The 25319-nt window shown below is 40.7% G+C and overlaps 1 protein-coding gene and 1 non-coding gene across 2 annotated transcripts in view; both read left to right on the plus strand.

Annotated features, from left to right (window-relative positions):
• Window positions 1-25319, plus strand: part of SLC16A9 (solute carrier family 16 member 9) — an 80161-nt gene that overhangs the window by 22852 nt on the left and 31990 nt on the right. Inside the window, exon 2 of the mRNA XM_018042601.1 lies at window positions 9915-10147. Within this exon, the coding sequence (XP_017898090.1) occupies window positions 9952-10147 (196 nt within the window). The 5' untranslated portion in view covers window positions 9915-9951. The remainder of the gene's footprint in view (window positions 1-9914; window positions 10148-25319) is intronic.
• Window positions 1705-1776, plus strand: TRNAC-ACA. Its single transcript has one exon. It is a non-coding gene; the product is annotated as a tRNA-Cys (tRNA).

Genomic DNA, 25319 nt, shown 5'->3' on the forward strand with positions numbered 1-25319 from the left:
TCATTCCCCACTTCCACTCCTCAAACTTTTCCAAAGTGGCCACTGCCTCTGCATCCCCACCAGCAACACGGGAGGCTGTCTGTGGTCTACCTCCCTGCCCATACTTTAGACCTGCCCACATGACTGTGGCATTAATGTGACTGAGGAAAGGTCATGAAACCCAGGCTAGTTCAGACTTCGGACATTCCTCACAGTTGGATGCCTAGATCAAGATAAAATCAACCTGGAATAAACTGTTTCCCCCCGAGATGTAGCCCATGATTGTAGGCTCTCAATTAAAGTAATAATTCAGCACCACATAATTTGGTAGTGATTGAGATTCAAATAAAAATTTGCTGTTTTTGCCTACTTTTGTTCAAGAAGAAAATGTGTCTAGGAATCCTTAGAGAGATATTTAATGGTAACATTCAAAAAGGAGTTAGTAGAGAAAAATGACTGAGGCAGCTGTGACTGAAAATAAGACCAAAGAGCTGTAAATCACTCTGTGTTTGACAAAAGATAGTGTAGAACATTCCTATACATTTCAGGGACAGGAAGCTTCTGTGTCAACATTAAATGTTCGTAAATGTCAAATGCGCAATTCTGACATCCCATCCTATATCCGGGAGAATAGAAATTTTCAGCCAGCGTAGAGTTGAGGAAATAACAAAGACTTGGCATCACTTGAACAGAACTGAATGCCATCTAAGATGTTAGAGCTTAAAAGTTTTCCGTGAGTGTAATGTAGTCTTTCATCAACAGTCCTTTTCATTTTCTGAAGGAAATGTCTTGAAATTTACCTAACTCTCCTTTTCCTTTAACAGAACAAATGCTAGCTTTAGGAGTACGTGCTATCTTTTATACTAATGATAATCTAATTTTGTTGAATGGTGTGATTTTATTATGGTTCGTTTTATTTATTGTTCTTCTTTCTTGTCCAAGGGAGGTTTATAATAATACGTGGGATAGATCTATTTTTAAAGGCCAACATTTTTTACTTCATCAGGCATTTTAAATTTTAAAAAAATTTCATATAATTTTAAAGGATGCTTTCCATTTACAGTTAATACAAAATATTGGTTATATTCCTGTGGTGTTCAGTACATCCTTGAGCCTATCTTACACCCAGTTGTTCGTACCTCCTCTCCCCCACCCCTGTATTGCCCTTCCTCCCCACTGGTAACCGCTATTAATAGTTGTCTATAAGTCTGCTTATTTTTGTTGTATTCACTAGGTGAATTTTTCAGATTCCACATGTAGGTGGTATCATATAGTATTTGTCTTTCTCTGTCTGACTTATTTCACTAAAACATAACACCCTCCAAGTCTATTCATGTCACTGCAAATGGTAAAATTTGGCAGTTTTTTGTGGCTGGATAGTATCTCATTGTATACGTACTCCACATCTTCTTTATCCAATTATCTGTTGATGAAATCTTCATTAGATTACTTCCATACCTTGGCAATTGTGAGTAATGCTGCTCTGAACATTGGGATGCATGTATCTTTTCAAATTAGTGTTTTTATCTTTTTTGGTATATACCCAATAGTAAAATGCTGGCTCACATGCTAATCTTATTTTTATTTTTTTGAGAAACCTCAATACTGTTTTCCACAGTGACGGCACCAATTTATGTTCCCACCAACAATGTACAAGGTTTCCTTTTCTCTACATCCTTGTCAACATTGTTATTTGTGTTCTTTTTGATGACAGCTATTCTGACTTCCCTGGTGGCTCAGATGGTAAAGCATCTGTCTACAATGCAGGAGACCCAGGTTCGATCCCTGGTTTGGGAAGATCCACTGGAGAAGGAAATGGCAATCCACTCCAGTACTGTTGCCTGGAAAATCCCACGGACAGAGGAGCCTGATAGGCTACAGTCCATGGGGTCGCAAAGAGTCGGATACGACTGAGTGACTTCATTCATTTTTTATTCTGACATAAGTGAGGTGATGTTTAATTATGATTTTGATTTGCATGTCCCTGATGATTAGCAATATTGAGCACCCCTTCATGTGTCTGTTGGCCGTCTGTATTTCCTCTTTGGAAAAATATTTATTTAGTCCTTCTGTCTATTTTTTGATTGGGTTATTGTGTATTTTTTTTTGATGTTGAATTGTATGAGCTGTTTGTATGTGTTGAATACTAATCCCCAATCTGTCATATCATTTGTAGGTATCTTCTCCCATTCAGTAGGTTGATGACTATCTTTAGTGTTATGTTTGAATTCCTTTTTCTTTTTTGTGCGTTTATCTATTACAGATTTTTGGTTTGTGGTCACCATGAAGTTTTTAATATAGAAGTCTGTATTTATATGTGCTGGTTTTAAGTTACTGATCTTTTCATTTCAAATTCATTGCTCCTGCTCCTGCCTTGATTGCCTGCATTTCCCTGTGACTCCTAAACATTTATTTTCCACCCAACCTCTGTGGCACTTCACGATATACTCTTGTGCATGCATCTTACCTTCCTAATGGGGTTATAAGCTCCTAGGTGGCAAGGGCTATGCCTTATATTTCTTCTGAGGTCCCTTGGTATCTATTGCAATATAATTTAAATTGTAAGTGATCAAAAAATTTCTGGAATGAGGATCCCATTTGTATAACACAGCATTTCTGTAAATATTAGGATAAACAGGCCTAGTGGAAATTTCAATTAGTTTTTGATTTCCTTTTATTGGGATATAGTTGCTTTACAATGTTGTGATAGTTTCTACTGTACATCAAAGTTAATCCACCATATGTATACATAGATTCCCTCCTTTTTGGATTTTTTTCTCATTTAGTTGCTCCCAGAAAGCACTGAGTAGAGTTCCCTGAGCTATACCATGGGTTCTGATTAGTAATCTATTTTGTGCATAGTAAAAATAGTGTATATATGACAATCTCAATCTCCCAATTCGTCCCACCTCCCCTTTCCCTCTCTTGGTGTCCATATGTTTGTTCTGTACATCCATGTCTCTGTTTCTGTTTTGCAAATAAAGTTCATCTATACCATTTTTCTAGGTTCCATATGTATGTGTTGATATATAATATTTCAATTCATTTAAGCTCAATCTGTTCTGAAGGAGATCAGCCCTGGGATTTCTTTGGAAGGAATGATGTTAAAGCTGAAACTCCAGTACTTTGGCCCCCTCATGCGAAGAGTTGACTCATTGGAAAAGACTCTGATGCTGGGAGGGATTGGGGGAAGGAGGAGAAGGGGACGACAGAGGATGAGATGGCTGGATGGCATCACGGACTCGATGGACGAGAGTCTGAGTGAACTCCGGGAGTTGGTGATGGACAGGGAGGCCTGACATGCTGTGATTCATGGGGTCACAAAGAGTTGGACATGACTGATTGATTGAACTGAACTGAACTGAAGCTCTTTATTCATAAGAACACCAGGAAAGACATTTTATCGTATTGGATCATAAGCTATGAAGAAGGAGAATGAGTAAGATGAACTTTTCAGAAAAAAATGGTAACTCATATCTATATTTCCTTATTTTGTGGTCATAGACTGTACACCTAAGTTTAACCTTTGACCCAAACCAGATCAAGCTGGGTGTGGATAGTTAAAATAATCAACTTGAAATTACTGTACACTCACAACATGTTTATTCTGTTGCACTTAAACAAATGCCAGCTAACTTAAAATAATTTACTAGGTTAGCTCTAAGGATGAAATGGAAGGCTGGAGGAACCAGGCCTGGATATCCCTTGGGAGCCAAGGTAGTAGGATTTGACAGAGTGTTTCTTTAATGCACTGCCACTGAGATCAATAAATCCCAAATATTTTTCTTTTATTAGAACATTGCACTCAAGTTCAGGATCCTGGGGAAGAGGTCCTACTGGCCTTGCTTGGTTCAGGTTCTATTTTATAGGTCAAGATCAAAGACCTCTTGGTTAACAGTCCCACCAACCATCTATATATGAGGAAAGACCCAAGTGCTCCAAAGAAAACTGGCTACCATTACAACAAGGAGGAAAGGCTAGTCTAGTTGTGAAGTCACCTTATGGAATATAGAAAATCAGAAAAAGCAGGTGAGAGACATCTAAAGGATAGCAGATTACAGGAGAAAGATGTTGCCCTGGCAGAAAATAAGAAATAACTAAATGGTATTTTTCACCATGTTCCGTTCAGACTACCTGTGTCTCAAATTCTGAGACAATGAAAGGTCAGAAGCTCTTAGCCAACTCTTTAAGAAACTTGTCATTCTAGTCCCAGTTGATACATATGGGAGCTTTGTATTTCAAAGATTTGCTCTCCCAAACATTTACTGTGAGAAGAATTTCTCTGGCTCCTGTCCTGTGTGTTGAAATGTCACTCAAGGCAAGACAAAGCAAAGCAAGGTGTGGCCACAGGTATCTGGTATATAAAGGCATTTCTGTCTACTTCAGTTTGAAAACTTGCAAGGGAGATACTCCTTACCTTTTCACTCCCCTTTCCTTTCCCTCCAGAAAACTCTGACTTTTTTAAAGATCATGGTGCTTTGCCTTTGTAAATGTGTACTTTTCCTGGACAGCTGTACCTTGAAGATTTAAATGAAGGGCAATCTCTTATACATTAAAAAATGTTAATTAATTAATTAATTTATGACTGTGTGGCTCAGGGGGTAAAGCGTCTGCCTGCAATGCAGGAGACTTGGGTTAGATCCCTGGGTCAGGAAGATCCCCTGGAGAAGGAAATAGCAACCCACTCCAGTACTCTTGCCTGGAAAATCCCATGGACAGAGAAGCCTGGTAGACTACAGTGCATGGGATCGCAGAGAGTCGGACACGACTGAGCGATTGCTTGCTTGCTTGTGCTGGGTCTTCGCGGCTGCACGGGCTTTTCTCTAGTTGCAGCAAGTGAGGACTGCTCTGAAGTTGTAGTGTGCTGGCTTCTCCCTGCAGCGGCTTTTCTCGTTTTGGAGCAGGGTCTCTAGGGTGCGTGGGCTTCGGTAGTTGTGGCTCCCAGGCTCAAGAGCGCAGGCTCAGTGCTTTCGGCCCACAGGTTTAGTTGCTCCTTGGCACGTGAAATCTTCCAGGATCAGGGATCAAACCTGTGCCTCCAGCATTGGCAGGCGGACTACTTACCACTAAGCCGCCAGGGAAGCCCTGCATTTGGTTTTTTATACAACCTTTTGGCCTCCTTAGGCATTTGGTTATTGAAGTCATACATTGTCTAGTTTAGGGAATTAAGACTATCTTTTCTTTAAAAGGTATTCTAAATAGGAATTGCAGAGTACCACTGTGTTGTCTCTAGAAGGAACAGAATTTATTATTTACTTTTACAATAGAGTAGGTACTGGAGAGAATAGACTTCTCAGGAAGGGTATATCTGCATACTTCAAAGGATTTTTATATTTGCAAGTATTCTGTCTGCTAACACAGTCATGCGGTCTGAGAGACTAAATTTTAGACTCTACAGTTTTGTGCACAAGTTGTAATATTTTTTGGTTTTCAGTTATGAAATATTGAAAGTTAATTTGTACAAAAAGCTGTGGCAGGTGGTGACATGATTTTTGCCCAGTACTTTGAATGTCAAAGTGAAGAAATTCACCGAGTCGCAGGTAAATTGATGGGTATAGCTATGGCTCTTTTGAAAAAGTGAAAGTGAAGTCTCTTAGTTGCGTCTGACTCTTTGTGACCCCATGGATTACAGCCTACCAGGCTCCTCTGTCCATAAGATTTTCCAGGCAAGAGTACTGGAGTGGGTTGCCATTTCCTTCTCCAGGGGATCTTCCTGACTCAGGGATCGAACCCAGTTCTCCTGCATTGTAGGCAGAGGCTTTATTGTCTGAGCCACCAGGGAAGTCTCTCCTAAGGTGGCTAAATTCCTCAGCATCTAATTAGAGACATGCATGAATGGAAGAATGGTATTCCTACTCTCTTCACCTATTTTCTGATGAAACTACAGCCAAGAGAATGGTTTGGCAAAGTCTGTGGATGAAGAGAACTCTGTTGAACCTGATGATGAAGCTGGCATGGTAAAGGGAGACAGAAAGTAAAGAAGACTGGGAGGCCCTGTCGAGGGCAGGAAGTTCAGGCCTTGGGCCTCCAAATCCATTACCATATAGACTACTTCAGGATTTATAAAGAATGAATGTTTTCAAATTCTTTTAAAGTATAATTTTGATACCAAAACCCAGTCAAAATTAAAAACAAAAGAGATAAATCTCACTTATGACTTTAACCCTCCCCCAAAGAGACTGACATAATCAAAACAGAGCCTGAACCAGGGAAGTTTTAGTCTGCTAATTCAAGGATGATTCAATAGTAGAAATTAGAGATTTTATTACAGTTAAAAGAAAAAAAATCACAATCATCTCCATATGCACTGGAAATGCATTTGAGAAAAACATAATATACATTCTTTATCATAACACTTGAAAGTAGAAACTTTGGTCCTTAAGTTTGTGGAATATATCTATCTGAGCCTCAGAAGCAATACCATGGCACGTGAAGGCTTTTCCATTAAAGTTAGAAAATAGACAAAGATATATACTCTGATTATTTAACATTATTCTGTATGCCTTGTCTCACACAAAGGCAAAAAAAAATTAGACATATGAGAATCCAAAGTAAGGGGTTTGTAGATGGCTATATGACTGTATTGTATTATCAGTTGTATATACCCAAGAAAATCATCGAAGAATCTAATTCAAATAAGAGATTTTATAATAAGGTAGTAGAATCCAAATTAACATACAGTAGTAACAGCTTTTATAGATACAAACAGAGGTAAAGAAATAAGACTAATTATAATGCTAGCAAAAAGAAAAACTATATAAAAATAAAAAGAAACTGAGGAAAACTTTAAACACTAGAACACAAAATAGACTGAACAAATGCAAAGATATGAAATGGAAAGTAGATTCAACATCATAAAAGGAATTTTCCCCCTGAAATCAATTTATAATTTAACTCAGTCATAATGAAAGCACTATCAGATTTTAGAATCAAATGGATTCATAAGTTCATATAAAAAAGTAAACAAACAAGTGAAAATCACTCAGTCGTGTCCAGCTCTTTGCAACTCCATGGACTATACAGTCCATGGAATTCTCCAGGCTGGAATACTGGAGTGGGTAGCCTTTCCCTTCTCCAGGGGATCTTCCCAACTCAGGGATCAAACCCAGGTCTCCCACATTGCAGGGAGATTCTTTACCAACTGAGCCACAAGGAAAGCCCAAGAATACTGGAGTGGGTAGCCTATCCCTTCTTTAAGAGCTCTTCCTGACCCAGGAATCAAACTGGGGTCTCTTGCATTGCAGGCGGATTCTTTACCAACCGAGCTTTCAGGGAAACACAAACAAACAAGAAGAGCCAAGAAAATATTGAAAAGGTATGCAGTGATAGAGAGGAAAGAAAGTATTTGCACTGAAACTTGAAATATATTAAAAATGCTTCAGGACTAATTCTCTGGTGGTCAAGTGGTTAATTCTTTGTACTGTCACTGCTGTGGCTGCAGGTTCAAGCCCTGGTCAGGGAACTAAGATCCCACAAGCCACAAGGATTGGCCAAAAGAAATAGAAAGACTTAATTGTTAAACAAATTTGGTAATGGTGGGTGACTAGACAGATCATTGGAACAGAAAGGAAAATCCAGAAACACCCATATATACCCAAGAATTAGATACGAATTACAAATGACTTTTCACCTATGAAACAACACATATCATTCAGAGAATGCTGAGAAATTCACGTTAAAGCCAACAAATTGGCAAAAATCCAGAAGTTTCGCAGCATACCCAAAGTTGCTGGGGCTCAGATAAATTGGTTTAATCCCTTGAAGTCAATTTGCTAATACTAGTTACAATTACAAATCTATATTTGTAGTTGACTCAGCAATTCTTTTCAGATATGTATAAAGATATATGTGAATGTGAGGTTATTCATTACAGCATTGTTTTTCACTGGGAGCAGTGGTTAAAGAATTAAGAATTACTGGGACACAACGTAGCCAAAAGAAAGGAGTGAGGATGGTTATTACGCGTTGATGTGAAAGATCTTCAAGGTATTTTTCAAGTGAGAAAAAGCAAGACACATACCAACATATATATAGCATGCTATTTTTTTGTGTCTTAAAAAAAATTAGAGGGAATCTGTATTTGAGTTTGCTTATGTATTTATAAGGTAATTCTGTGTGAGTGTGTGCTAAGTTGCTTCAGTTCTAGAAACAAGAGAAACGAGAAGTGTTGGTTACCTTTGAAGGGTATGGAAATTAGACAGGAACTAGGTAGTGGGAGACAGTGTATCTTCTGTCATTTTTTTTCCATTTTGAACCAGATGAATGTTTTGTTGAAAAAAGGATGTCTAAGACTATTTGCTCATTTTTGCTTGTGATATTCATAAAGAAACTCTTGAAGGGGACTTCCCTGGTAGTCCAGTGGTTAAGAATCCACCTGCCAATGCGGGGAACATGGATTCCATCCCTGATCTGGGAAGATCCCCCATGCCGTGGTGCAACTAAGCCCGTGTGCCGTAACTACCAAGCCTGTGCCCTAGAGCGCGGGAGCAGGAGCCACGGTTACTGCACCCCAAGTCTAGAGCCTGTACTCTGCAGCAAGAGAAGCCCTGCAGTGAGAAGCCTGCACGTAGCACAAGGAAGACCCAGTGCAAAAAAATAAATCAATATGTTCTTTTGAAAAAAAGAAACTCAGGAGGGATACTTGAGTTGGTGAACATTGTGACGTGCTGCCTACCCTCCCTCCAGACCTCCTTTAGGAATGAAAGATTTCTTGCCCCTGAAACTGAAACTGAAGGGCTGCTGACAGATGGCTTCAGGTAGCACCCCCCCAGGGGTAATGGTTGCCCCTTTTGAATAGTCACCTCACCCGAGGTCACGTCCCCTTCCCAGGTGGCCTGCAACTGGTGAGTTATCAACATGGGGCTGTGAAGGGCCAGCTCCTCTTGCCCCACTCAGGGCAACTCTGAGAGGTCAGCTGGCTTTGGAAATCTCCTTAGCCCTTAACTCTGTGTGGTGGCTTGCCTTCTCTTGCTGCTGTCTGTTCTCTTCCAATGAGAACACTTTTAGTAAACCTGCTCTTGCTAAGATCTTCTTCATGGGGAACTCAACATGCAACAAGAATCCAAAACAGTCATTTCCTGTGGTTGGCTTGGGCTGGGAACCTGGTGAATGGGGATAAATTTGGGAAGGAGGCTTTTCACTCTATGCCTTTTTAAAAAATTTTGAAGTGTAGTTGATTTACAGTGTCATGTTAGTTATAGGTGTACAGCTCCGTGGTTGAGTTGTACATATATTATGTGTGTGTGTATATATATGTATGTATATATACAACTATATATATATACACACACACACACACACACACATATATGTTTTCTTTTTAGATTCTTTCCCTTATAGGTTATTACAAAATATTGATTATAGTTCTCCATGCTATACAGTAGGTGCCTGTTGGTTATCTAGTTTATATATGCTGCGGCTAAGTCGCTTCAGTCATGTCCAACTCTGTGCGACCCCATAGATGGCAGCCCACCAGGCTCCCATGTCCCCAGGATTCTCCAGGCAAGGAAACTGGAGTGGGTTGCCATTTCCTTCTCCAATGCATGAAAGAGAAAAGTGAAAGTGAAGTCGCTCAGTTGTGTCCGACTCTTAACAACCCCATGAACTGCAGCCTACCAGGCTCCTCCGTCCATGTGATTTTCCAGGCAAGTGTACTGGAGCGGGGTGCCTATATAGTAGTGCATATATGTTTATTCCAAACTCCTAATGTATCCTTTTTATAATATAAAAACATTTTTTGGAAACATGTGGATATAGTACTTATTCAAATCAGAAATAAAGATTTTAAAGTTAACTTGATATGTCAGTTATCTCTTATCCTTTTCCTTGTGTATTTTTAGGGAACTTTTAATATTTTAATTTAGGAGGAGCTGTTTTAAATCTAGAATACCATGCCTTACCATACTCTAAATATGCTTTTTCTTTTTTTCGCTTAGGACCCACTGAGAGACGCCCGCTTGACCTCACGTCACAATGGAATTGAAAAAGTCGCCTGACGGTGGCTGGGGCTGGGTGATTGTAGCTGTCTCCTTCTTCACTCAGTTTTTGTGTTATGGATCGCCATTAGCTGTTGGTGTCTTGTACATAGAATGGCTGGACGCCTTTGGTGAAGGAAAAGGAAAAACGGCCTGGATTGGATCCCTTGCAAGTGGAGTTGGCTTGCTTGCGAGTAAGTGGATTACTTTGTGCTTCTCCTCACTCATTAATCGTTTAATTACATAATTGTTTCCTGCCTCATTAACACTGTACAAGGCATAGGAGGCTACACGTTTTTTTTTTTTTAAGTATAATACCTACTTTTCTGCCATCACTGAGATTATAAACCTCTCCTTCACTGTAATAGTGTGTCTGACACACAGTTGTGTCTGACTTTTTGCGACTCTATGGACTGTAGCCCACCAGGCTCCTCTGTCCATGGGAATTTCCAGGCCAGAATAGTACAGTGGGTTGCCATTCCCTTCTCCAGGAGATCTTCCTCACCCAGGGACCAAACCGAAGTCTCTCGCATTGCAGACAGATTCTTTACTGTCTGAGCTACCAGGGAAGCCCTCACTGTACTAAATCGTGGGAAAGTACAGAAATTCCATAAGATATTGAAGAATTCATATCTTTATTCATTTATTTGCTGCTGTGTACTAGGCCTTGATGCAGGATATGAAAGGATGAATGGCTAACACATCATTTATTTCTGCCTTAAAGAGGTTCAGTCTAGTGAGACACAAATACTTCCACAAGTAAGAAAGATACGAGGGCGTGAGGACAGTGATCCACGTATGTCAGATGAATGCTGGTGACCAAACGGCCAAGTGTTTTGCATTAAGTCCTGGAAACAGTTCCTCTGTGATTCATAGTTACTCCTCTCTGATTCAGATACACTGTGATCAAATTGCACGTCCTACATTTGTGTCACCTTCTTAAGAAAAATTTGACATGGCAGAGGGTAGTCCCATCTCACAATGATGATGCCACTAAGGATTTAAATGTAGTGTTATGTATGTGATGCATTTTGTGTGACGTTTATATAATGTATCCAGAAGTAATATTCTTAATTAGCACTTATCAAGTATGATACAATAGTGATTCTTAACATCTTTAGAGAGCATAGTGGAGGGTTTTTGTTTTTTTTTAAGGATTATATGCACTTCAATTTCTAGAGCTGTAGTTTGAACTCTGCAGTGTATTTAGTGATTGTCAGTCTAACTTACTTGGAACTGGTTAAGAACAGACATGCTAAAACGTAGCCCTGGAGTCTCTTTCTGTGCTTTGAACTTGACATGATGATTCATTGAGCAAATCACAATCTCTGTTCTTATGGGAAAATAAGGACAACGCATGTGGTGATTTATAGGATCTTTTTGCAGCTCTAAAATGATTTCCAAAGAAAATGCAATGGCTATTCCTTCTTTTAAATTTGTTGTCTTTCCTGATCACTAAAGGGGACTTCTTAGAACAAAATAAAACAAACAGTTGCTTCCAATGGATGCATTACCTTGTTAAATTAAAAACAAGACTTGAAAAACAATGCTGGATCATCTGGCCATGTCAGATAAGATAGCTAAGCATAACTAAACAAATGAAAATAACACTGTCATAAGCTTAAGAAAAACAGGAAACATTTGCCAAGATTTGTTTGCAAGAATTTTTCAAAATGTGGGCTGTTTGTAAAGCTGTCAGGGTACAAGTGAATAGTGGTTGATATGTTTGAAAGTATAATTTTTAGAGAATGATCTGGTGAGAAGAGAATTTTTAAATGTTTTCCAATTAGTCATCATTTCTATTAGCAAATTCAAAGTTAAATAGAAAGCAATTACTTGCCTTCCAGCAAGAGTCAAAGGGTAATTGAAATACTATCTCCATTAGCACATACCTGGAGAACAGAGCTCTTTTCCATGAAGTTTGTCCAGGTAGGACTTGAGGGTTTGAGGGTTCAGAGAAGCTAAGATCATCTTAGGGATGGGTAGGGTGGTCAGAGCTGACGTTGAGATTTTGAACTGTGGCTCTCCACTTTCTGCAGGTTCCCAGGTGAATGATTAGTTTGTCTCAGGGCCACGAGCAGCCCTCTTCACTTATAGGCAGGACCAGATACGTAATTTGCAAGCCCATGTGCGAAATGAAAATTCAGGACCTTCTGTTTAAAAAGTTAAGAATTTCCAGATAGCAAGAGCAGGGCAGCAGACCAAGTGCATGGCCCTTTTTAAAGTCAAGTTCTGTCCCGCTGGTTGGGCTGGAGAGAGAGCATCCCACTGAATGTCCAGGGAGTGAACAAGTACTGAGGGAAATGTTGGGCTGAAGTCAGAGTTAGTCTGAGCCCTGGCTCCACTACCCTCTAGCTGAGGGACCACACGCAAGTCACTTAGCTTCAGTGTCTACAGCTAGATGAGGAGACACTTAGGCCAGCTAACCAAAACTTTTGAAGATAAACATAGACTGTGGAGACCAGAGGGTTCCAGAATGAGGAAGCAGTGAGAAGAAAATGCTGACAGGAGACCTAAGACTTACGGGGGTGTGTGTGTGTGTGTGTGTGTGTGTGCAAACGTGCCTGTGCGCACTTTAGTTAGTGGCCACTGAATATCCGTGTTGTTGGCCTCTCTTGGCTCTTCATAGCATAAATTAGGGGACAAATCCTGAGAGCTACGGTAATATAATATTAGCGAGAGGTGTTGAGCAGTGTTTGAGCCACATCCAGCTTCTACTTGGTCTACCACTTTGTCCGATGCAGAAATAAACAGATCTGTACTACCTTGGAAACAGGAAAAGTACACCTCCCGATATTTATCAGTGATTCTTTTTCTTCTAACTCTATTAACTTACTTACTCTTGGCTGTGTCGCGTCTTTGCTGCTGCACATGAGCTTTCTCTAGTTGGTGGAGAGTGGAGACTACTTTCCGACTTCTCATTGCAGTAGCTTCTCTTGTTGCGGAGCTCGGGTTCATAGTTGTGGGGCACAGGCTTAGTTGTCCCGTGGAATGTGAGATCTTCCTGAAACAGGGATAGAACCTATGTCCCTTGCCTTGGCAGATGGATTCTGGACTAGTGGACCACCAGGGAAGTCCTATCAGTGATTCTAAAATAGGGAGATAATCAGAATCATTTGCAGAAAATTTCAGCATATAAATGCCTAGATTAGATCTTAGGTATTCTAATTCAGTTTATAAATGGGGCCCACATACATGATTTTTTTTTTCAAGAAGCTTCCAAAGTGATTTTCAAGTTGAAACTGCCACTGGCTTAAGCCCTCTCTACTTAGATTTCATTCTGGCACTTTTTGGTATTTTTCAAATGTATGATTGCTGTTGACTTATTTAGAAGGATAAACACTGTAGGTTTCTGCTTGAATGTGTCACTGTGCTCATTCTGTCTAAATCATGACAAATAAATTGTGTCCAGAGGCTCCAGTCTGGTGTTTGCATCCTTTTTGATAAAAATTAATATAATTTGTACATATATAGGTGTGTGTGTGTGTGTATGTATTTATATAAGTACATCTTTGATAGTTGTTCTTCAATTTAGGAGTATATATGAATTACTTGAGCTTTAAAAAGCCCATTTCTTACTCATCAGTGCTGTGAGGGTGGGGATGGTCCCAAGAATCTTCATTTTTTATTATTAAAAAAGTATATATATGTATTTATTTATTTATTTGGCTGCTCAGGTCTTAGCTGTGGCATGCTGGATCTCTGATCTTTGTTGCTACATATGAGATCTGGTTCCCTGACCAGGAATCAGGCCCGGGCTCCCTGCATTGGGAGTGCAGAGTCTTAGCCACTAGACCACTAGGGAAGTCCTAGGAATCTTCATTTTAACTAGCTCCCCAGACGATTCTTCTGCAGCAAGCTATATCATAGCCGAGAAACATGAGTTGTTTTCTTTACCCAGTTTTGTCCAGAGAAGGTCTGGTAGGTGTCATCCTTACCAATTTTGTGATCCAACCTCTGGAGATGATAGCTGAACAAGTATATCTACATAGGGATATCACCAGATGGCCAACACCAAAATCAGATTGATTATATTTTTTGCAGCCAAAGATGGAGAAGCTCTATACAGTCAGCAAAAACAAGACCAGGAGCTGACTGTGGCTCAGATCATGAACTCCTTATTGCCAGATTCAGACTTAAATTGAAGAAAGTGGGGAAAACCACTAGACCATTCAGGTATGGCCTAAATCAAATTCCTTATGACTACACAGTGGAAGTGAGAAAGAGATTTAAGGGACTAGATCTGATAGAGTGCCTGATGAACTATGGACGGAGGTCCGTGACATTGTACAGGAGACAGGGATCAAGACCATCCCCAAGAAAAAGAAATGCAAAAAAGCAAAATGGCTGTCTGAGGAGGCCATACAAATAGCTGTGAAAAGAAGAGAAGCGAAAAGCAAAGGAGAAAAGGAAAGATATAAGCATCTGAATGCAGAGTTACATAGAATAGCAAGATAAGACAGCCTTCCTCAGCGATCACTGCAAAAAAATAGAGGAAAACAGTAGAATGGGAAACACTAGAAATCTCTAAGAAAATTAGAGATACATTTTCATACAAAGGAACATTTCATGCAAAGATGGTCTCAATAAAGGACAGAAATGGTATGGACCTAACAGAAGCCAAGGATATTAAGAAGAGGTGGTAAGAATACACAGAAGAACTGTACAAAAAAGATCTTTATGACTCAGATAATCACGGTGGTATGATCACTCACCTAGAGCCAGACATCCTGGAATGTGAAGTCAAGTGGGCCTTAAGAAGCATCACTACAAATAAAGCTAGTGGAGGTGATGGAATTCCAGTTGAGCTATTTCAAATCCTGAAAGATGACACTGTGAAAGTGCTGCACTCAATATGCCAGCAAATTTGGAAAACTCAGCAGTGGCCACAGGACTGGAAAAGGTCAGTTTTCATTCCAATCCCAAAGAAAGGCAATGCCAAGGAATGCTCAAACTACCACACAATTGCACTCATCTCACATGCTAGTAAAGTGATGCTCAAAATTCTCCAAGCCAGGCTTCAGGAATACATGAACTGTGAAATTCCAGATATTCAAGCTGGTTTTAGAAAAGGCAGAGAAACCAGAGATTAAATTGCTAAAATCCTCTGGATCATTGAAAAAGCAAGAGAGTTCCAGAAAAACATCTATTGCTGCTTTATTGACTATGCCAAAGCCTTTGACTGTGTGGATCACAATAAACTGTGAAAAATTCTGAAAGAGATGGGAATACCAGACTGCCTGACCTGACTCTTGAGAAACCTGTATGCAGGTCAGGAAGCAACAGTTAGAACTTGACATGGACCAACAGACTGGTTCCAAATAGGAAAAGGAGTATGTTAAGGCTGTATATTGTCACACTGCTTATTTAACTTATATGCAGAGTGTGTCATGAGAAATGCTGGGGTGGAAGAAGCACAGCTGGAAACAAGATTGCCGGGAGAAATATCAATAACCTCAGATATGCAGATGACACCACCCTTATGGCAGACAGTGAAGAAGAACTAAAGAGCTTCTTAATGAAAGTGAAAGAGGAGAGTGAAAAAATTGGCTTAAAGCTCAACATTCAGAAAACGAAGATCATGGCATCTAGTCCCATCACTTCATAGCAAATAGATGGGGAAACAGTGGAAACAGTGTCAGACTTTATTTTGGGGGGCTCCAAAATTACAGCTGATGGTGATTGCAGCCATGAAATTAAAAGATGCTTACTCCTTGAAAGGGAAGTTACGACCAACCTAGACAGCGTATTAAAAAGCAAAGACGTTACTTTGTCAAGAAAGGTCTGTCTAGTCAAGGCGATGGTTTTTCCAGTAGTCATGTATGGATGTGAGAGTTGGACTGTGAAGAAGGCTGAGCACCGAAGAACTGATGCTTTTGAACTGTGGTGTTGGAGAAGGCCCTTGAGAGTCCCTTGGATTGCAAGGACCAGTCAATCCTAAAGGAGACCAGTCCTGGGTGTTCATTGGAAGAACTGATGTTGAAGCTGACACTCCAATACTTTGGCCACTTGATGCAAAGAGCTGACTCATTTGAAGAGACCCTGATGCTGGGAAAGATTGAGGGCAGGAGGAGAAGGGGATGACAGAGGGTGAGATGGTTGGATGGCATCACTGACTCAATGGACCTGGATTTGGGTGGACTCTGGGAGTTGGTGATGGACAGGGAGGCCTGGCGTGCTGCGGTTCATGGGGTCACAAAGAGTCGGACATGACTGATCGACTGGACTGAACTGAACTGAACTGAAGTATAGCAGGAGTACTTTGCCAAGCAACATACAAATTCTCCTTTTTAAAAAATATTTGTTTCACTGTATTTATCTGGCTGCACCGAGTCTTAGCTGTGGCACGTGGGATCTTTAGCTGTAGCATATGAACTCTTAGCTGTGGCATGTGGGATCTAGTTCTGTCACCAAGGATCGAACCTTGGCCCCCCTGAATTGGGAGCATGGAGTCTTGGCCACTGAACCACCAGGGAAGTCCCACAAATTCTGTTTTTCATCTGTTTGTCCCTTTAGTTTGTAAAGTACCCCTTGTGTGTCTGGCAGTCACCTTTGCTTACTTGATCCTTATAACAATACACTCTGTGTGTGTGTGTGTGTGTGTGTGTGTGTGTGTGTGTGTGTGTGTGAGAGAGAGAGAGAGAGAGAGAGAGAGAGAGAGAGAGAGGGAGAAAGTTGCTCAGTCATGTCTGACTCTTTGTGACCCCATGGACTGTACAGTCCATGGAATTCTCTAGGCCAGAATACTGGAGTGGGTAGCCTTCCCCTTCGCCAGGGGATCTTCCCAACCCAGGGATCGAACCCAGGTACAATACAGTGAAGTAGGCGTTATTGTCCTTAGGGTTTTGTGACCTGCCCAAGATGAAGTACACCGTCTAAGGGTTTTTTCTGACCTGTTAAGTCTGTTTCTTCATCTTTAAATGGGAGATAATGAAAGCACCAACTTCATAGGATTGCTTTGTAGAAAAACAGAGATGGTGCTTGGCATATGGGAAGTACTCAACAAATATTAGTAAGTAGAGAACAGCAGTTCCCCACAAATAAAATTACTCTCCCAGGTAGTTCCAACCATGCTGTAGAATCTGCAAAAGACCATTCAGTATGAAAGATGAAGACGCTTCTCGGGCGACGGGCTGGCGGGGGAGCTGCCAAGATTGTACCTGTCTGTGTGCTAAGCTGTTTCAGTTGTGTCTGACTCTTTCTGACCCCGAGGACTGTTAGCCCACCAGGCTCCTCTGTCCATGGGATTCTCCAGGCAAGAATACTGGAGTGGGTTGCCGTTTCATTCTCCAGGGAATCTTCCCGACCCAAGGATCAAACCTGTGTCTTTTATGTCTCCTGCATTAACAGGCGGGTTCTTTACCACTAGCACCACCTGGGAAGCCCGAAGATTGTGCCTAAGCATATGGAATTTAAAGCACATCAATTTTCTTGAACAAATCTAGAGTAGTGAAAAGACATGCAATTCTTATCTTTACACTCTTTATAATCTTAATGCTTTTCCTTTGAAACTTGAGTAACTGAGAAATACTAAGAAGTAGGCCTCGCATCTGAGTTGTTTTCCCAGATGATCTTTGGGATGAATAAAGCTGAATATTAAGGATTTGGTCTCCTTAGGTTATACATCGTCATTACAGACACTTAGAGAGCCTGGTCTCTATGTTAGGGATGCCCAGACAGAAGACATCTTCTCTGCTATGAGTCGTTTATAATCTCAGGAAAGAGACAGGGAAAAAGGGTCATGATCCTTTGAGACATCACCACAAATACCAAGAATAGCAAGAACAAGACAGTCTGTATGGGCTGGGCAAGGCAGATGGGCAGGGAGAGGGCGGTCCAAGGAGAGTCCATGTATGCGGAGCGCTGGTGTCCACACTGCACGTGACGTGGTCTGGTAGAGTAAATTTGGCTGGAGAAGGAGAGATTGTGTGAGGTGTGACACAGGTGTGTTAGGTATATAACACTGTGTTAGGTATAGCCAACAGGTGTGACAGTTGGTGTCAACTTGGCTAGGCTACATTCTGTGGTTGTTGAAACCCCCATGGAGGTGTGGCTGTGAAGGTGTTTTATAGATGTGCTCCAAGTCCATAGTCAGTTGACTCTAAGTCAGAGAGATTATCCTGAATAAACTAGATGGATCTGATTCAATTTGTTGAAAGACTTTACGAGCATAAGAGAGCTTTTCAGAAGAAGAAATTCTGCCTGCGGGCTGTGGGAGAGAGTTCCAACTTGCCCTTACTGATGCCTGTCCTGAGGACACCATACCTGCCTCACCAAGCCCCACAACCGCATAAGCCACTTCCTTGCAATAAATCTCCTAACGTACGTCTACTTCTGGTTCGGTTTCTCTGCTCAGAGTCTGGAGGATACAGAAGGAGTGGAAGGTCACGGAACCAAAGGGCAATCATGGCCTTATATATACGTATTTTGTTGTTATTGTTGTTGCACTGGATCTTCATTGCTGCACACAGGCTTTCTCTAGTTGCGGAGACTGGGGGCTACTCTCTAGTTGCCGCGCACGGGCTTCTCACCGCAGTGATTTCTCTTGCTGTGGAGCAAAGGCTGTAGGCGTGCAGGCTTCGATAGTTGTGGTTGGTGGGCTCTAGAGCTCAAGGGCTCCAGTAGTTGTGGCACGTGGACTTAGTTGCTGCACCGTGTCTGGAATGTTCCCGGAGCAGGGATCAACCGTGTGTCCGCTGCATTGGCAGGCTAATTCTTATCCACTGTACCACTGGGGAGGAAGCCCCTTTATTAACTTTTATTGGAGTATATTTGTGTTACAATACTGTGTTAATTTCTGCTCTACATATATACAGTGGAATATTATTCAGTCTTTTATTAAATTGAGAGAAAGCACTCTTTGGTAATTCTTCAAATTCAAGGAAAAGGGTGGGGCCATTTTTCCAACAACAGAGATGCTGATGGAACAGAGGGATCTTTTGTTCTGCAGTTTTGTACTCCAGATAGCTTGAGTAGTCCCTTCCCTCTCATTTTTTGCCCTTAGTTCTTTTAAAGGTCTTCAAATTGCTAAGGAGTCAGTACATCTATCCCTGGGTTAATATGAGTCAGTATAGCCAGCAGATTTGCTGCCTGAGTTGCAAGTGTTGGCAGAGCTGAGTCTGAGTGTATCCATACAATTTTACCCCCAAGTACTGAAGACTCCTTTGTCTAGGGCTGAATTTCTGCCTCCTGTTACACTGGCCCGCTCCCAGGGTGCTAGGCAGGTCTACGGTTGATTGGTGCGAATCGTGTAGGTTTTGCTGACTTGAAAAAAGCAAATGTGCGTAATATGCCAAACCAGCCCACAAGCAAAGGTGATCAGTATACTTGAGAGCAAGGATTTGAATGGGTGTGGCTCCGTAGTGCCTTTCTCTTCCTCAGGAAGATAAACTTAAAATTTCTGGTGTCAGCAAGAGTGAGGAATGAGGAACCAGCATTGTTGGGGTCCCTGCATTGTAAGTGGAGGGATGGGAGTCCTGAACCCAAGCAGTCTACTCTGTTAGGGAATCTTTACAGCACTGTGAGCACACAGCCTGGTTATAATTTCATTACACAGACACACAGACACACAGACACACACACACAGACACAGACACACACAGAATGTATGTTCTCAGCTGCTTCAGTCGTGTTCCACTCTTTGGGACCCCATGGACTGTAGCCTGCCAGGCTCCTTTGCCCATGGTATTTTCCTGGCAAGAATACTGGAGTGGATTGCCATGCCTTCCTCCAGGATCTTCCCAACCTAGGAATTGAATCCACACCTCCTACATTGTAGGCGGATTCTTTATTGCTGAGCCACCAAGGAAGCCCCATATATATACATATATATATATATATATGTCACATTTCAACCTGCTATAATTTCATTCTTTTTTTTAAGATTTTTTTTGATGTGGATCATTTTAAAAGACTGTGTTGAATTTGTTTCTGTTGTTTGTTGAAGCAAGAATAAAATTGCTTCTGTTGTTCATGTTCTGGATTTTCAGCCTGGAGGCCTGCGGAGCTTAGCTCTCCAACCAGGGATCAAACCTGCACCCCCTGCATTGGAAGCACAGAGCCTTAACCACTGGGCCACCAGGGAATTCCCTATAATTTATTTCTCATTCTAATATGAATAGAGTGAGATATTTCTACGCCCTGTGGCAGGCCAGGCCATCCTACCACTCTGGGGACTCTCTGAATCTTTTTGGGAGAGAGAAGTTCGTGGAAGTTGATTTATTTTTCAAAGGAGATAATTTCTTTTCCCAAAGCTTTCTTACAAAATTTATAAGCTGGAAAACTGCATTATGGTTCTGTTGCCTCCACTGAGAATATTTTTCATTCCCTTTGTCAATATAACCATACTTCACAGCCCACTTCAAGACTCAGTTCGTTGGCCTATGATGATCTCCCTTTTCTGAAATTCCCAAACACATGATCTGAACCTTTCTTTTGGGACCTGGTCCCCCATGGCCTTAGGTTTGGACCTTAGTCTGTTTTGCCTTTTGGCCTAGCTTGGAAACTGTGTGTGTTCTTCTCTGTGTCCTTTTCTACCATGATACGAGACCGGTGCCGTGAGACTGCACACAAGGGCTGTGTGGTCCAGAGCAGTAACTAGCCATATGTGGCCGCTGGGTACTTAAAATGTGGTTATTTCAAGATGAGATGTGATGTAAGTGTCACAAACACATACTGGATTTCAAAGACTTAGTACAAAATAAAGGAGTGTAAAATATCTCTAATGATATTGAAATGTTGAAGTGATAATGTTTTCGATACAGTCAGTTAGGTAAAATATATTATTGACATCAATTTTACCTCTTTTTCTTTTTCTCATGGAGCTACTAGAAACTTTAACCTTCCATGTGTGGCTTCTTATTTTTCTGTTTTGCTACAGTGCTCCTCTAACGGATGCTTGGTAAATAGTGGGGGAATGGTAATGGCCAAATATTTACTTTTTTGTTTGCTTAATGCAGACTTAAATTTATGTTACTATTCATAGCAAATTTTAAAATTTTAATCAGTGTATTCTTTCTCCTTGCTAATCTCAACCACCAGCAAAAATTTAACACTGTTTCTTCCCACATCACCCTGAAGGGCTAAAGGAAACAATTTCATCCCTTACTAGTAGTTCATTCTGACTTCCTTAAACCAACTCATCCTTCTCATTTTCTAATTCACCCTTGGTTTTAACAAAACACTTTTTCCATTGGAGTTTTCATTTTCATTTCCCTCATTGACTGAGAATAATATCAATCAGTCTGATCTTCAGATGGCAATGAACACATGGTTTTATATTTTTGTTTCATTTTGTATTTAAGAGGTTGTAGGGCTTCCCTTCAGAGAAGGCAGTGGCACCCCACTCCAGTACTCTTGTCTGGAAAATCCCATGGATGGAGGAGCCTGGTAGGCTGCAGTCTATGCAGTCACTAAGAGTCAGACACGACTGAGCGACTTCACTTTCACTTTTTACTTTCATGCATTGGAGAAGGAAATGGCAACCCACTCCAGTGTTCTTGCCTGGAGAATCCCAGGGACGGGGGAGCCTGGTGGGCTGCCGTCTGTGGGTCGCACAGGGCTGGAAACGACTGAAGCGACTTAGCAGCAGCAGCAACAGGGCTTGCCTGGTGGCTTAGATGGTAAAGAATCTGCCCACAATGCAGGAGACCTGGGTTTGATTCCTGGGTTGGGAAGATCCCCTGGAGGAGGTCATGGCAACCCACTCCAGTATTCTTGCTTGGAGAATCCCATGGACAGAGGCGCCTGGCGGGCTACAGTCCATGGGGTCACAAAGAGTTGGACATGACTGAGTGACTAAGCACAGCTGTCTTAAAACTCATCTGTATCCTCCTTTCATTCTTCATTGCTCACTTTGGTTTATAGGGTTACTCCCTAATATGCAAGTTCTTACCTCTTTTGAAAAATTTATTTATTTTTAATTAGAGGATAATCGCTTTACCATATTGTGTTGGTTTCTGCCATACATCAGCATGAATCAACCATAGGTATACATACGTCCTCTTCCTTTTGAACCTTTCCCCCACCTGCCACCCCTCTAGGTAGTCACAGAGCCCTAGTTTTGAGCTCCCTCTGTCATACAGCAAATTCTTACCTTTTTTAGAGGGAAAGTGTCAGCATTGTGCCAAAGATGTTGCCAGACCACTATGCAGAAGAGTGGAATATCTTTTAGGACCCTGCCTACCTCTTACCAAGGAGGGCATGGCAACCCACTCCAGTATTCTTGCTTGGAGAATCTCATGGACAGAGGAGCCTGGAGGGCTACAGTCCACGGGGTTGCGAAGAGTTGGCCATGACTGAACAACCGGACATGCATACACGCTACCTCTTACCGCTCCCCCGTCACCTGCTTATCTTGAAACCATTCTTCTGTGCTGACTGCCAGCCCTGCTACTGAGCATTTTCAGTTCATCTAAGCAATCAAGATTAATTACCCAAACAGAAGGTAGTAATAGTAATAATGGCTCCTAAACCCCAATACGTATAAAATTATGAGTTCAAGAAAACTTTTCATGGGGTCTTCCATAGTGGTCCAGTGGTAAGACTCTGAGCTTCCAATGCAAGAGGCATGGGTTTGATCGTTGGTAGGGAAACTAAGATCCCATATGCTGCACAGTATGGCCAAAAACGAAAAACAATACCAAAAAGAGAAAACTTTTCACAAAGGACGAAATGAATATGAAGACAGTGATACATTGTATGTGTGTCTGTTTCCCACTATGGTACTGGCTTCCAGTTTACTCTGAAATTATATCCTCCTCACTATTTCCTTACTAAAATATTCCTTCTTCTGCCTTAAGGCAATGAAGGCAATGAAAATAGATGGTTATTACATTTAAAAAATGTTTTTATTTGTCAAAGTAAAAAAGTCGGCAACCCAATGCTGATGCTCCTCCCTCTCTTTTTTTCTAAAATTTTACAGATCCCAAGCAGTGAAATCACTGGTTCACATTACAAGTTAACCGACTTTTGTTCCAAAGGTTCCTTCTGCAGAGTAAAACACCTGAAGCCTCATCAGTCTCCCCTGAGAGTAGTATTTGATTTATTTAGTCTCTTGAATAGAAACAAGTCCAATGCTGAGGAGTAATCTATGGTTTACCATCTTGGAGAACTTGCCTGTTACTGTAAAGAGCTAACCACATAAATGTGTCAGGTTTTGTGGATGTGACTTACTGGTCACTTCCAGTTGTACTTTGCCCTAATTGTTATTGATGAAACCTGGGACTGTTGTGGTTTAAAGCTGTGTAAATCAAGTCTAGAAATACCCTGGTTCTGAGGATAAGAATAAAATAATTTGTTCTAAACCTTTAAGCACCAAAATGAGCATAAATGTCATGTTTTCATCTTCCATAAATTCATTAAGCTACTTAGACTGTGAGATAATACCAAAGTATGTAGGTGTTTTTTAAACATATTTCTAGAAAAACATTAAGGTGCCAATGGAAACACTTATGAGTTGGGAAGAATGTTGGGCTGACTTTGGCCTTAGCTCTGTCATTGATTAGCTATGGATTCTTGGGTAAAATCACATGATCCTTCTAGGCTCCAGTTTCATCATTTTACCTTTAGACCCTTTCCAAGGCCTCTTTCAGCTCTAAAATTCTTTGTCTTTAACCTCTGACATCAAGATTTTTTTTCATTTCAGTTAGCAGCAGTAGATGGTGTGAAAGTAGATAATTTTTTTTCTTCTAGTTTCATTCAGGAATAATTGACATAAAGTGTTGTATAAGTTTAAGGTGCATAGCATGATTTAACATATTTATCATGAAATGATTACTACAGTAAGTTTAGTGAACATCCATCATTTCGTATATGCGCAGCATTAAAGAGATAGAAAACTTTTTTTTCCCTATCATTATGTTTTAGTTTACTGAACATCTAACATTTTATATATGGACAGCTTTAAAGAAGTAAAAAAAAAAATATTTTCCTTGCAATGAGAACTGTGAGGATTTACTCTCTTAACAACTTTCATATATAAACACACCAGTGTTAATTATATTTATTATGTTGTACATTTCAACCCTAGTGCTTATTTATCTTATAACTGAAAGTTTGGACCTTTTGACCACTGACCTCCAGTTCTTCCTCCCTCTACCCTCTACCTCTGGTAACCACATACTTGATTTTTCTTCCTATGAGCTTTTTTGTTGGCTTGTTTTTGAAGTATAACTGACTTACAGCACCATGTCAGTTCAAATACATAGCATAGTGATTTGATATTTCGATGTGTTTTTAAGTGAGCTTCCCTGGTGGCTTAGATGGTAAAGAATCAACCTGCAATGCAGGAGACCTGGGTTTGATCCCTGGGTTGGGGCGATCCCCTGGAGGAGGGCATGGCAACCTCCAGTATTCTTGCCTGGAGAATTCCCATGGACAGAGGAGCCTGGTGGGCTACAATGCATGAGGTCGCAAAGAGTCGGACACAGCTGAGCGACTAAGCACAGCATAGCACATGTTTTTAAATGATCACCATAACAAGCGTAATTACACTATGTTACCATACTAAGACACTCTATAATTATTGACTGTATTCCCCACGCTCTACATTTCAGACCTGTGACTCGTTTAGTTTGTAACTGGAAGTTTGCACCTCTTAATTTCCCTGATCTATTTTTCTCTCCCCCTAGGCCACTCCCCTCTGGCAACCACCAGTTTGTTCTCTGTATCCATGACTGTTTCTGTTTAGATTTGTTTGTTCATTTTACTTCTTTAGGTTACACATATAAGTGAAATCATACAGTATTTGTCTTTGTCTGACTTATTTCACTTAGTGTAATACTCTCTAGGTCCATCCATACTGTCACAAATAGCCAGATTTCATTCTTTTTGATGGCTGAGTAACATTCCATTGTGTGTGTGTATATATATACAATATATATACACACACACACCACATCCATTTATCTATTAATGAGCACTTAAGTTGGTTTCATATCTTGGCTATTATAAATAATGCTGCACTTAACATGGGGATGCATATATCTTTTCGAATTAGTGTTTTTGTTTTCTTTAAATAAAGACCCAGGAATGGAATTGCTGGATGTTATGGTAGTTCTATTTTTAAGTTTGTGAGGAATCTCCATATTGTTTTCCATTGTGGCTACACCAATTTACATTCTCACCAACAGTGTATGAGGGTTCCCTTTTCTACACATTGTAACCAGCACTTATTTGTTATCGTTTTGATAAAGTCAGTCAGGTGTGAAGTGAGAATTTCTTTAAAAACAGTTCCAATTTGCTTTTCATTTGTTAAAGAATCTCTGCTTGCTTCTTCCTTAAGCTTAAGTTTTTTCAAAGAATCAATTATTAGACAGCATGATAAAAGAATTTATCACAAAATTGATAATAATATCACATATTTTA

This window comes from Capra hircus, chromosome 28, assembly GCF_001704415.2.
Source record: "Capra hircus breed San Clemente chromosome 28, ASM170441v1, whole genome shotgun sequence".
NCBI classification, from domain to species: Eukaryota; Metazoa; Chordata; class Mammalia; order Artiodactyla; family Bovidae; genus Capra; species Capra hircus.